Source organism: Octopus bimaculoides, chromosome 3, assembly GCF_046866305.1.
Source record: "Octopus bimaculoides isolate indiv1 chromosome 3, ASM4686630v1, whole genome shotgun sequence".
In the NCBI taxonomy this organism is placed as follows: domain Eukaryota; kingdom Metazoa; phylum Mollusca; class Cephalopoda; order Octopoda; family Octopodidae; genus Octopus; species Octopus bimaculoides.
In genome coordinates this window covers 78646929-78661609 of record NC_142930.1, presented here as the reverse complement: position 1 = coordinate 78661609, position 14681 = coordinate 78646929, and the positions used below count along the sequence as shown (strand labels likewise).

At 33.4% G+C, this 14681-nt stretch overlaps 1 protein-coding gene across 2 annotated transcripts in view; it reads right to left on the bottom strand.

The window, feature by feature from the left end:
* The window catches only part of LOC106881172 (uncharacterized), a 160226-nt gene that overhangs the window by 85176 nt on the left and 60369 nt on the right, over nt 1-14681 (bottom strand). For both annotated transcript variants that reach the window (XM_052966313.2, XM_052966314.2), the window contains exons 3-7: nt 13855-13946; nt 12542-12594; nt 9906-9964; nt 5978-6100; nt 1324-1423 (exon numbers count right to left, since the gene is read on the bottom strand). In XM_052966313.2, the coding sequence (XP_052822273.1) occupies nt 1324-1423; nt 5978-6100; nt 9906-9964; nt 12542-12594; nt 13855-13946 (427 nt within the window). The remainder of the gene's footprint in view (nt 1-1323; nt 1424-5977; nt 6101-9905; nt 9965-12541; nt 12595-13854; nt 13947-14681) is intronic.

The following is a 14681-nucleotide window of genomic DNA, read 5'->3' as shown; positions in this document are numbered from 1 at the left end:
CAGTTTTCATTGATCCAATAATGTATATTAGTCTACTTTAATAATACAAAATAGTGATATAATAATGGTTTCAAATTTTGGCACTAGGCCAACAATTTTGGGGATGGGAGTAAGTTGATTATGCCAACCCTAGTGCTAAACTGGTATTTATTTTATTGACTCCAAAAGGATGAAAGGCAGAGTCAACCCTGGTGGAACTTGAACTTAAAACATAAAGACATGAAATGCCACAAAGCATTTTGCCCAACTGTACCAGTTGAACACTGGTGTTGGTGTAATCAACTTAATTCCTTCACTGAAATTGCTGGCCTTGAGCCAAAATTTGAGACCAATATCATACAGTAATATATATTCAACTGATAATAAGAAAGTTTTGTATTTATCTCATGACTATGCATGCACACACACATACACACATATATAGATATACATATACACAACACTTCATTTTTTTGACTATTAAGTTCATCTTTTATGGATTTTTCTCCAGCACTATTTTGATTGTTTATCAGTCTTAATTGTAGATTGTAGTTTTAATTGTAGCAGTGTGTCTTAAAGGCAGTATAGCAATAAAAATTATGCCTCAATAGATTAAATATTTGGCAGTGTTTACTTTCATGTCTCAACAATTTTGCTCTTCATTCTGTTAAATAAATATAAGAAATGTGCTGGGAGTTGATTCAATCAACTACACCCTATGTAAAAATCATTACTAATGACTCTTCAGTTTCCATAGTTTTTCATCACAAAACAAGCAAGATTAACTTTTAGTCAACTGGTACTTTTTCATTGAAGCTTGGAAAGATGAAAGGTAAGTTTAATATCACTGAGATTTGAACCTAGAGAAATTAGGTACCAAACTGCATACTACAATGCACATAATTCTGATGTTCTAATAACTCAACTATCTGTATGTTTTAGACAATAATAAAATAAGAATTTTTTTAGTTCAATTTAGAAGCTTCCTAATTGATAATAGAAAGTATTTGAGAGGAAATAAATAATTCTTTATTTCCTCTGACGCCATTATCATTCTCCATATCATCATATATCAGAGTGTATATGACACAGACAGCGATACACATTCTCCAAGTTTTTTGAGTAACAAAAATATCTACTAGTTGTAGCCTTTGTGACTGAGTATTCCTCCAATGCTTCTATCCTTAACATAATCCTTAGGCAGAGCCAGCCCAACACAATGTCTGATAAGGTTGGCCCTTTGAATTACAGTTTACCTTCTAAGTTCTATCTCTCAAATTTCTATACATACACATTTACAAATGTACAGACACTCAAAGTAAAAAAATGAAATTAAAACTTAACAATTTCAGCTGTGTGACCTCGGTGGGTGCGGTAACAATTTCCTGTTTCTGTATTCCATAACCTAAATGTCTTGTCAAATGATCCAGTTGCTATTTTGTCTCTAAATAGAAAAAAGTATGGAAACTATCAAAACTTAGTTGTTAGTTGCCAAATGAATGATGAACAATTACAATGACAATGGTAATGATGTTGATTATTATTTCTATTTGAACTACTACATAGTGGTAGTAGTTAAAATCCATCAGAGATCACTTTGCAAATTTGTGTCTTTGACTCTCATCTATGTTAGAAAAAATAATGTCATTTCTTCACAACAACAGATACACTAGGTGTTGTTATATTGATAATTTATATGGTATTATTATTTTTATCTTGGAAAATGATGTCAAGCTTACAAGTATCAGGTAGTCTATCTGTGTGCTAAAGTTTCATAATGTCTTTACACTGTCATTTCTGAAAGAGGTAGAGGTTTGGAAGAGAATTACATGTTTTTTTTTTCTCCAAGTTGTGGAAAAACTGAGTGGCTATAAGTAAATAGAGCAGTATTACATTGTCTCCAAGTATTGGGTCATCCCATAAATAATGCAGTTTTTTCAATTGCATGAACTAAAAGTCGGAGGAGGGCAGGATAAACTACCTGCATCAACTTGCTATAAAAGCAGGTAGTAATTTTACCATGTACTTATTCTTAGTACAAGTTCTGAAGTGTGCAGTTCGATTTTAACAGTTATTTTTTCAAAGCTATAATGGAAGTCACAGCACAAACTTGCAAAGAAAGGTGAACAAGCCTTCTAGCATGCACCTGTAGGCTAGAGAACATTTAGGAAAGGGTACTATTTTTGGTAGTAAGGTTAAACCTGAATCTTTGGGGTTCTTTGATTGGTTTTAGGCAGCAGTTTCATTTCATATCTTTATTGTTTTTCCATGCTTGTTTTTCTCAATAAGTTTATGATGAAAATCTCTACCATCTTTGTAACTTGTTCTTGTAATGGTTTTTCATTCATTACTAATATGGAAAATAGAAGGAAAGCTTCATTTGAGAGAGTGGACACATTTGCTCTATCACTTTTTGTAGGTCACACTCCATCAATCAGGTAGTCCATCTGCTATATTCATGCATGCATTAAGGCTGTAACATCTGCAGAGATTCCTATATGGTGTGCAGGGGAGGTTGTGCTTTGTATAGCCTATCACTTTGATGGAAATGTGATTTTGGAACAAAGATCAAGACTGGGTGCCTGGTATCTGGAATATCATCAGATGCTTTTTACCAGTTGGACAATTGGACAATAAATACTACACATTAGCTTTCTATAGAAGACTAGCAGGGGGAGGGGTTAATGACAATGTTCTCAAACTCTGGGCATTGATGAGAATCACTTGGCTAGTCTTTCCTGGAGGATCTGTAACCTAGGAACTGATGAATAATTTCGAGAAATCTCTGGATTGGCTGTTCTACCAGGGGTAGAAATGAAATAAATTCAACAGTCATGAAAGTGCAGTCATTTGGGTCTGTCCGAGGTGCATATAGAGTAAAGAAACCATTCTACATGCATTCATTCTGGCTTGAGGAGTTTTGCTGAACAGCTGTTGTTGCATGTAGGTCAGATATAGCTGCGGTTCAAGTCCATTGTAAAGATCACCCTACCACTTTCTTGTGATCAGGAAGAACAGACATTTTTTTCTCTGTCTGATGACTATGGTGAAAGAGAGTATTTCATAGATATGACTGAAAGGACTGAAGACAGGCATCTTCCTCTCCAACTAAGCTCTCATTGACTTTTTCAAATTTCACTAGAAGAGACGGTAAGAATAGTGAAACTGATGTTCCCTTCAATAAATTTATTGAAAAGTGGGTGAAAGTAGCATGTATGGTTTGAGTGAAAGGAGTTTCTCTCAGTATGCAGCTATATATCATAGAATAATAACTGTGAGTGATCACTTATCCTTGGTCAGAATAGTCCTGGATTTGTGAGGCTTCTTGACTAGCCCTATGTTATGGTCCTCCTCTTTGGACACACTAGTGTACATTTGTATAAAATGTACAAGAATGTAATGTAGTGAGATAAACCTAAATGCTTTGTCTTATTGGGTTACATCCCTTCTCTTAGTTCATATTCAATATATGAGGATTATACTGAAAGTAAAGCAAAATTGGACATAACTTTATTAACTGACATAGGTCATTCAAATTCCATATGTTGGTAGTATAACTCTTCCTCTATACAAAGGTACTACTCAACAGTCTCTATCATTGACTACCATTCATGAATCCTCTTTGAAAGCACTCAGATGTGCACTGTTGTACACACTTCTTTACAATCACTTTCACCTCTTCTACATCATCAAATTTTTATCTCCAAAGATTGTCCTTTATTGAACAAATAGGTAAAAGTCAGGTGTCAGATAGGGGTTGTATGGTAGATGGGGAAACACTGGCCACCTAATTTGCAAACTGACTGATTTATTGCCAAAGATATGTGGTCAGGTATTGTTAAGGTGAATGTGAATTGTTTTCAGATTTTTGTGTAATCTCTTTCACATAATGGCTTCTCTAAACTCTCTGAGTGGCTTACCATACCACTAGCTGTTCACAATACAGACATGTAGAAAACCAGGGAGAATGATGCCCTTGTCATATCCCAAAAGTCACCATGGCTTTCTGTACTGATCACTGACTTTTGAACTTCTTAAGCCCTGGAGAAAAGGTGTGATGCCATTTTATGGGCTGAACCTTCACTTCCAGATCATAAAGATACAGTCATGTTTCATCCCTTGTCACCAGATTAAAAAAACTGCTTCAAACACTTCCAGCAGATCAGAACAAACTTCCACCATTTTTTAAATTCAAATTGGATGTCAACTGTCAAGGTACCCACTCTGCACACACTTTCCAATACCCAGAGTAGTCCACCATCTTCTGTAGACCATTGTGATCATAGTCCAGTCGTAGAGTAAGCTCATGGATTGCAACTTGTCTGACCACATCAATTTATCCTCTTACTGGTCATAGTTGATAGTTTCCCCTTCTTAAAACTTTTTTTTATCCATCTGTGCATATTGCTCTTGTCAATGGTATCTTCTCTGTAAGCAACCTATAGCCTTCTATGGATTTTGGATGACCTCCACCTTCCTCCATCAAAAATTCAATGACAGAACACACCTTTCAATTGGAACCTATTATTTGCCTGCAATAAAGGACAGGGGGAAGAGTTGCATAAAGAATTATTCTACTTCGTCAAATGAACAACTCATGTTAGTTAGTGAAAAAGTTATGCCTACACTTGCATTACTTTCAGTACAACCTGCCTTTTCTACTGAAATTGTCATTGGTTGTGGTATAGTTCTAGTATGAATAATATTAAAAGTCAATGTACACTAAAGAAGAAAAACACAAAATGATAAATAAATGAAAGCAATTTTTTACTTTCTCAAACTTTAGCTGGTACCAGTTTGTTTGGCAGTTGCAGAAGATCTTTACACAGTTTTGTGCAATATAATATATTTTAAGATTTCATCTTTGTCTCAGATAGGATGGTGTGATTATATAATGTTATTTAAATTTTTATTGTTGTTCATTTTTGTGTTTTTGTAAAAATGGAAAGGTGTAATTGTATTTGCTTAAAATTTTGTTATGTTAGAAAGAATATAAATTTAGGGGAAGATGATATATAACATACAATTTTCAATCTTAAGAAAAGTAATTTTCACTTGATTTAGGACTCTCCATTACCAATATATCACCTATCACTTTTGCAGGTGATTCCCAACCTTTGGCTTTCAGTTTGTCTAGGACTATTAGTTATCTTTTCAGACTGTTAGTTAGATTATTACTGAAGATACCTGACTACATAGGTAAATTCTTCTAGGAAAATTATCCTTGTTTCTACACAATTATAAATAATAGACCAAACATTGAAAAGATTATGATTGCTATCCATGAACAATATATTCTGTCATTGTTCATTTCATAGATCTGCTGTTTCATGATATAAAATTACTCTAATTTACTATAAATTACAGTGGTCAAACACTGGCCAAAAATTTCCTTTATTTTTTAAAGATTATAGTTGTCATAACAATATTAATTTCATATATCTGAAATCATTCATTTGTGAAAGCGAAAAGTAAGTGTCCTGAAACTGAAAAGAAAGTGCTATTTTGTGTGAATAAATTTATCTTATTTATCTTTTTTTCTAAAAAAAAAAAATTTTTTTTTAATTTAAAAAAAAAAACGAAGAAGAAAAAAAAAGAAACAGAAATGACTTAATTTTGTATTTGAAGTAAAAAAAAAAATTAATTGAATAATTTCTATTATTTTACCTTGTGGTGAAGTCTTTAATCAATCACTTAACCTGCTAGAAAATGAACCCAAATCTTTATATAATCACATCCTTCCATCTCACAAAAATGAGAAACGACAAAAACAAAAAGTCTAAATAATTTGATATAATCACACTCTTACATATTAAATAACAACACAAAAAATACTGAATTCATCAAAAAATAAACTCCATGATTAAAAAAACAAAAAAAAGCTGGCTGCAACACAGTGCTGCTGCAAAACAAACTGGTACTCCATTTGAGAAAGTGAAAGTGGTATACTACTTAGGGCCTAAATATAACCATTCTAAAAGAAAGATGGATGGCATACCCAAAAGGGTTATTAAAAGAGATTGCATAGACGACGTTGTTGTGACCATACAGTGTATGAAGTTCCTCTCCAGAGGCTGTATCCCATATCTTACATGTACGATCATAACTTCCTGTGATGAAACTGTAATAGACAATGAGATCTCCTCATGTTACTGTGTTTGATATTATTCATATTACAACAACAACATCAACAACAGCATCAGTAGCAGTGACAACAACAATAACAACAACAATGACGATGCTGGAAACAACAACAGCAGCAGAAGCAGTAGCAGTGAGAGAAGCAAAAGTAACAGCAGCAAGAGTTCATCATGGTATTCATGATCTGATCAATAAGTATCCGGACTGTTGCCATAGTAACGAAGTTAAAGCACACAGAGTGAAGCCGCTTGGCACAGATTGATCTTGGATTCATGGGCACTAAGTTTTCACATTCTAACTCACTTCTGCTGTTTACAGCAGTGCTTGGAAGGAAGGTGTGTAGCATGTGATCGTCACATTGATTATGACAGAGAAAGTTGAAAAGAGAATCTGCATCAAATTTTGACAAGAGCTTGGCAATACCTGCTCAGAGGCCTACGCAAAGTTTTCAAAAAGTTTTCATCATTCTCCACACAATCAGGGAGATCTTGCACAACTGAAACCCGAGTGTCTTTTTGGTCAGCTGAAAGCAGTTTTGGCACAAACATGGCAGATAGGCATCTCATACCCAAATCTTCAGTGATAATGGACTGAACTGAACTGTAACTAATCTGCACATCCTTTGATAACTCACAGATGGTGATTCGATGATTTCCTCTCACAGCTGCACTCACATCTGCGATCCTTTTCTCAGTTCTGCTGGTTGCAGGTCTCCCAAAATGTTTGTCAATATTGACATTTTTTGTACTATCTTGGAAACGTCTGAACCACTCATACACTTGTGTGTGGCTCATACACTCCTCTCCATACACTTTCTTAAACTTTGCATCAGACTCTAAGCAAGTATTGTCATGACAACATTCTCTGTCATGGTCAATGTGACGATCACATGCTACACACCTTCCTTCCAAGCACTACTGTAAACAGTGGAAGTGAGCTAAAATGTTAAAACTTAGTGCTCATGCACAGCAGAGTTCAAGGTCAATTTCCAGCAAGTGGTTTCACTCTGCATTCGTTACTATGGCAACAGTCTGAATACTTATTGATCAGACCTCATATGTGTGCTTTGTAATAACAATAGTAAATATTATTTCTAACAAAGGCACAAAACCTCATTAATGGAGAGTCTGGTTGTTTATATCAAGAACAGTATTTGACTGGTACCTTCTTTTATTGATCCCAGAAGATCCCAGAAGGATGAATATCAAAGGTGACCCTGGTGGAATTTGAACTCACTGCATAAAAGAATATAACAAAACATTTTGTCCTATACGTTACTGATTCAGCCAATCCACCAGTTTTTAATGGTTTCTAATTTGGACATAATGTCATAGATTAGGGAAGAGGTTTAATTGATTTAACTGACTCACTCAGTAATTGATTGGTAGTTATTTTTTCTCAGATCAGGAATATCATAAAGTAAAGCTGATCAGTTGCTGCCAAATCCATAGGTATTAGCAAAAATAATATGATTTGTAACATAGACACAAGACCATAAAATATTGAGGACAGATGAAAGGTAGTTAACCTCATCAGGTTAAATGCCTTTAATCAAATTTAAACATATAACATATAATGGATGTTACTAAAGCAGCACAAAATTTTATCAATCACTCTATCACTTCAGCCAATTCACCTAAATATAATAACAACTTATTATTTCATAAAACACCATAAATTTACAATGGAATCAGCTGACAGTGCTTGACTGATATTTTTTTCCAACCCAGAAGGGATGAAAGGTGAAGTAAATGTCAACAGGAATAAGAATACAGAACATATAGGAACATAACCAAATACCACCTCAAAACCACACAACAATTCATTCAGCACCTGATGCCATCCACTTCTTTAAACACAATATTACTAAAAAAAACAGCAGTAATAGCAACAAAACAGCTGTTGAATTGATAAACTAGGCTACAAGAGTGGGATGTAATTGAATTGGATATACCTTAGTATAAAATTGGTATTGCCTTGAGCTATTGAGGGAACTTCTATATGGTCACTCAATCTAGAAATAGCAGCCAAATTTCACTCAAATCACATCCATCTTGGAAAACGACACACTGGATATGTGGTCATGGTTTTCTTGTACTCATGATGGCCACAGTTGAAATGCTTTTGGCCATAGGTTTACTTAATCAAGACTGACCAGTGGTTAAACAGCAACAACTGCTATTGTCAGGGGTGGTGGAGATGTCAACCCAGTAGGACTTGAAAACAGAATATAGAAGAGTAGTATTAAATATTGTCTCTACTCTTTAACTATGAGAAATAACTGTAATATTAACAGTAATAATGATTTCATCCATTGATTCAGGGTCTTACACTTATGGGAGAAGGATGAAGTCCACTACATAACCAGAAATGATTTTGTTGATTCTGGTTTAGAGGAATGTAAATCAAAGTTGGGTCAGACTTGATTTGAATCCTGAACATAGATGGCAAGAATAAATACTGCAAAACATCTTATTTGGTACTCTGCTATTTCTGTCATTCCACTTTCAGAAACTGCAGTAGTAACAACTATAAAATCATCAACCCCAGTAACAACAATAGTAATTATTTTTTAAATTGACACAGGACCACAAACTTGCAGTATTTGATTTAACTAAATAGCTATCACAGTACTGACATCACTATCCCTGATGAACCTACAACTTCCTTGCTTTCATTTTCTTATGTTTGCATATCAACCCTGCTTAAGCTAACTTAAAAAGTTGGCTCTCTGTTGAGTCAACCAGTTGATATTTTTCATTCAACTATCTCTTGTAGTAACATGACCATACCTCTTTATTTTACTGTTACTAAGAACCATCTTGTTAGTGTCATTTCAAACAAATTTTCCCAATAACATGCTAGTTATATGAACACAGTGACTTGAAATTCAGTTTGTTAATACTGTGCACAACATTAATATGCACAGCATGCACAATATTGTTAATGCCATGCACAACATTCTATTCTTTTCTTTCCTGACAAGATCAACTGTCTTGCTTCATGATTTTGTTCTTACATAGGTAGTTGTTCACGTTTTCTTACCCTTTGATATTATAGCTCTATCTCATATTCTTTAGCATCACCATGTCATTTACTGTTTGGATAAGAGTCTGTTAAAGCTACAGCTTACAACAGGTTGTCTCTTAGGAATGTCCAGTTGTCTACTATATTATCTCTTTTTCCATTCTCTCCATCCTGTGGAAACACGTGTGACACAGTACTGAGATTCCATCAAATAGAGGGATCTTTTAACTGGACCTTTTTCTCCTAGTTGTAATTTACTTCCTAATCTTCTTCATTCTCAACCTGAAATTGTCAAAACTAGTTAAAGTCAAAGGTAGTGCATTTTTCATCAAGGAAAGAATAATTTCTCACACCATTTGTATGTTCCTTTTTCTACTAACAAAAATACAGTCTGATCCTTATGTTCACCTGAAAAGTAAGTGACTAATAGCTTTCCAAAGTTTAAGTTTCAAATGATATAATTATTTTCATCATAAAATTCAGAAGCCTTCCTTTCTAACATCATGGTCATAACTTCCTCTATACTTGTCCTGATGTTTTCCAACAGAAACATCAAAGTCACAAGGCCAAAAAGTAACTTGCTCAAGAGATTTTCACAAGAGCCCTTTCAATAACAATAAAATAAGAGTAAAACATGCAATTATAGCACCAACACAACTACTATAACTATCATAACATCACCACCACCACCAACAATAATAGTAACATTACACCAGAAATTGTATTATAAACATCAGGCACAACAACAAATAGCTTACCATGAACCAGACTTGTTAAAAGCCACATTAGTCAGTGGTAATATGTGGGCTCTAAGTACCTGTAAGTAGAAATTACTGCAAGTTAGATAATGGTTTATTTTCTTCTTATCTGTTACCATTCTGTAATTAATAAACTGTCCTTATCAACTTACCCTTCATTATATATCTTTTCATTACAAGACTATTTCGTTTATAATGTATTAATGCATAAAAATACATCAGGATAACTATTTATTAATCCCAAACTCAAGTATGATAGAGTAATCAGTTCAATTAACTACAAGAGATGCAGGGAATGCTAGATGCAACATTCATAACTTGTATAAGTGAATTTATTAATAGAGCAAGTGAAAGACCTAAAACTAGAAAATGAATTTATGTCACAGACTCATTATGCTGGGAGTTTGTGACATAATCTCATCTTCACAGAGTGAAAGCTCCAACCTTATATAATATTAAGTGGATAAGTGATGTATCTTCCTCTGGAAAAATTGTCGTTATTGCAGGATATAATAGTCATAATAGATCAACTAAATTTAATTAAAATGTAGGTATGACTGTTTTCTTTAACTGAATTGGCATGTAGATTTAATTGTCTTCTTTAATTGAATTAGCATGTACATTTAATTATCTTCAGAGAAAAATTTTCTGGAACTGGTAGGACCCATGGAAATTCCACAGTATAAGTCAGTACATTTGAAAACATGTTAGTATATTAAACACAAGCAAGAAGTTTTTTAAAATTCTTTTGATAAGGTATTGCTTATTTACATTGGACAGATATGATGTGCTTTATAGTTTAAGGAAAGATGAATTAAAAAGGTAAAAATTTATTCATAATATATTGATTAAATGTTTATTATTTACAATTTTATTAAATGACTGTCCTTGTATCAGAGAGTAGGATAGCCTTACAAGGAACTGAACTCTTCTGAAATTAAATGTAAGCTGGAGTCATTTGGAGTCAGCTTCATGTGAGGTATCAGGAAGAGTATTCCTTCTTATGTACCTGTTATTGAAGTGGCTTCAATGCAATTATTGTGGAGGCTGAAACATTCTACACATAGTACATGTTTATTTTTTGAAAAATAATCCTTTTCATTCTTTCTCTTTTTAGCTAATGTTGTCAATCATTGTCCATGTTTTATAAACAAATGCTTTGATTGTGCAAGAGATAATTAATTGCATTAAAGTTCATGCATAAAATGAGGGATTTTTTTTTTAAATGTATATATCAAACTACACTGTTTGCTGTTCAACCACCAACAAAGCTTGGTCCAAGTTATATACCAGTTGAGAATATTTTCATTTCATTTGGGTTCAGCTATCTAGCTATTTGTATCTGTTACTATATCTCTATTTGCATAACTTATGATATATCAGTAGGCTCATCTACCTGCCTACTGATCTACCTACCTGCCTGCCTGGTCACCTGTCTGTAGGTCTATCTAAGTAACTATCATATCTATTTTACCTTCTGCCCATATGTGTATCTGTTTAATTTCATAATACCAATAAGCATTTAAACCTAATAACAAAAAAAAAAAAAAAGGAATAACAACATTGCCCCAGCATGCATGGCTACAGTTTTTAGTCTGGAACACATAAAAGTGTAACATCCACAGCTACTGGATTTTTTCTGTTTGGCTTCACTATTTGAAATTTTAAAATTAAGTGAAAATTTTCAAATTTGGTATATTCATGTAATTTTTCATGCTGAATCTGATGTTATTCACTTGTTTCAAGAAAAATTTTTGAAAAATGTTACTGAGGTTTAAAGTGCGATTATTTTTACCTAATCAGAAAACAGGATTTGGAAGCTGGCATTTTGTATGTGATGACATTACGATGACTGATGGCATAATGATGACAAAACATTCAATGAAGGAAATTTTAAGTTTTAATGAGTAAAGTCTTGTGAAATGTTGGAACAGGCATGTAATGCAGAAAATTGCAAAAAAAAAATAAGACACTGAAACTGAACATTAAATTACAAAAAAAGCAGGCTGTAATTCAGTTTGTGTAAAGAATACATATTTTCTTTACACAAGTTGACTGCAGTCATACTTCTATTTAGGTTAAAAATGTCCAGGAAAGCACAATTAACCATTCGTTCCTCAAAAATACATGATGGCGGTTGGCAAGCAGACTATCAGGACTGCAACAGATGAATATAAGCAGGAAAATACAACCAAAAATATCCATTTGTTTCTCAGATAGCAGCAGATGGGTAAATGCAGGAAAACACAACATAAACTACATGTAGTTAAACAGGACAACAACAGACAGGTAAGCAGACTACAAAACAGCTTGGCTTGTTACTACGGCTAAAATTACCCAAAATTTGTAAACTTTAAAAACTATTAACTTTTTATTTATTAAGTTAGGCCAAAATGAATTTCATTTCTATAATTAGCATACAAAACTACATCAATACACCAAATTTGAAATCAATTGGAACAAAATCAAAGGAATTGAACAGTGAAAACCAAACAGAAAAGGTCTTCCCCATCCCCTTTCTTTCTATATATATATATTTCTCCATTCAAGTTATAACTTCTCTTGATGACATAAGTATAACACATGGAAAAGACAGAAAGAAAAAAAATCAAGCAAAATAATATTGTAATACTTACCTTGAACAGGTAAAACTCATGGTTTATAGAGAGTGACAGTTTTTCCTGTAAACTTACTTGAAGTTAAAGAATTTTAAATAAAGGACAATTGGCCATCATTTTAGACATGATACAAAAGGTCTTTCAAATTATCAGTAAACTCTCCAACACATATATAGATCAATGATATGATATCTTTTTTATTGTTTTGATTGTAATGTCTATTTTAACCACACCTCAACCACTATCAAAATCATTTGCCAGATTTGATTTCTATATCTAATCTCAATTACCAAATGCTGCATAAACCAATCAAGAAAGTATTGCATGTGTGTGTGTGTGTGTGTGTGTATGATAACTAAACTATCAATCCAATATTTTCTATTTTCAAAAGCCATGTGATACCATAATGGACAATGTAGCTGTCTGATTAAAAAGTTCACTCACAAAAATGTAGTTTTAGAATCACTCTCACTTTATTACCATACAATGTAGATAAGTGTCTTCTACCATAGCCTCAGTTTGACTCAATCTCTGTGAATGAAAGTTGGCAGACAGAGACTGTATGCAAGCCTATTAGAGGGGCAATCTTTGTTGTTGGGAGGTAGACTTATACTGTCACCTGCTTTAATACCAACATCTAGCCTTTGGGTATCCTTTTCAGAGTACACACTGTTGAAATCATTTGAACCAGTGTCAATATAACTTCTTTCTTCACACTTGTAAGACCTGGAAATGGATTATGAACGCTGTCTTTCAAACTCTGACAACAGCATTAAAAGAAGAAAAGTCAAGATATTGGCAGCTCATATTTTCTCATCAGCACTGGTAATGCATTCAAACCTGAGACACCTAACTTGGCTCTGTTTATGTAACTGTAAATATCAGTGAACAGTGTGGCTGATCAGAGGAAACACAGGTAGTACAGTAAAATTAATTAATGGTGGTTTGGAGTGACAAATTTTTCTTATTCTATGGAAAGTAGGTAGAATATAACTGTAAGAAAACTGGATTACATTAGACTGATCTAAGTAATCAGAGAATAAACTGACTAAAATTGCATGTAAAACCACAAAAACTGTCCTTCATTCATAAACCTCATGTATAGTCTAAATGACTCTATGAAGTGAGAGTGAAACTCAACCTGAGCAATAGAGCATTGTTTTTCTAAAGCTTGGACAGATAAATCGGTTTAGCATACCCAGATTTGGACATAACTTATTATATCAACCTGTTTCTTCATAGGATAAAGGCTAGCGAGTATAGGGATATTTATGACCTGACTGCTATTCAGAAATAATGTAAATTTATGATAGAAATTATCAAAAGGATATGAGAAACAAGTGTTTTCAATTGGCCTGATTTTGCTGCAGTAACTAATGGTTCTTTTAAGGTGATCTCATCTACAAGAGCATCAATATTGGTACTGCAATGGATATCATTACATCTGATATAACAATATATAATAATATACAATAATGTACAATGTTTTATATCTATATCTGTATCCATACACACACACATATACATGTGTGTGTCCAACCTATACCAGCATGGAAAATGAACCATTCAATGATGATTAGGACGATATATATATGTGTGTGTGTGTGTGTGTGTGTGTGTGTGTGTGTGTGTGAGTAAAAATAAATACAAAAAAAGGGGGTTTTGTATGATCGTGTATAGAGGAATATATTATTTTATTGAAAGAGTTCCAACTCTGTTTTTTATGTTTTATTTATATTCTTGTAAAATTAATGTGGGATATAGAATATGGAATATATAATATATAATATAAAAATGGATGGTACAATGAAATGAAGTATTAAATGTCTTATTGAATATATGGAATATGTCTTATTGAATATATGAAATATTGAGTGTTCAATATAAAGGATTAAATATATAAAGGCGAATACGTATTTTCAATACGTTTTTGGTATTTCATCATGGCCGGTATCTGACAGACTGTAACGTCTGTCAGATACCGGCCATAGTGCAGAATTTATAACCTGAGTGGTTAACGACCATCTGGTATTGGTATGGTCGGTGTTCTTCATATTGTGTAGTTATTACCTTTTATTGCACCATGATGCAGCAGGGGTAAACCAGCATATGCTGTTGGGCCCCACTGCTGATATTGGGTGTTGCATTCTAGGCCTTG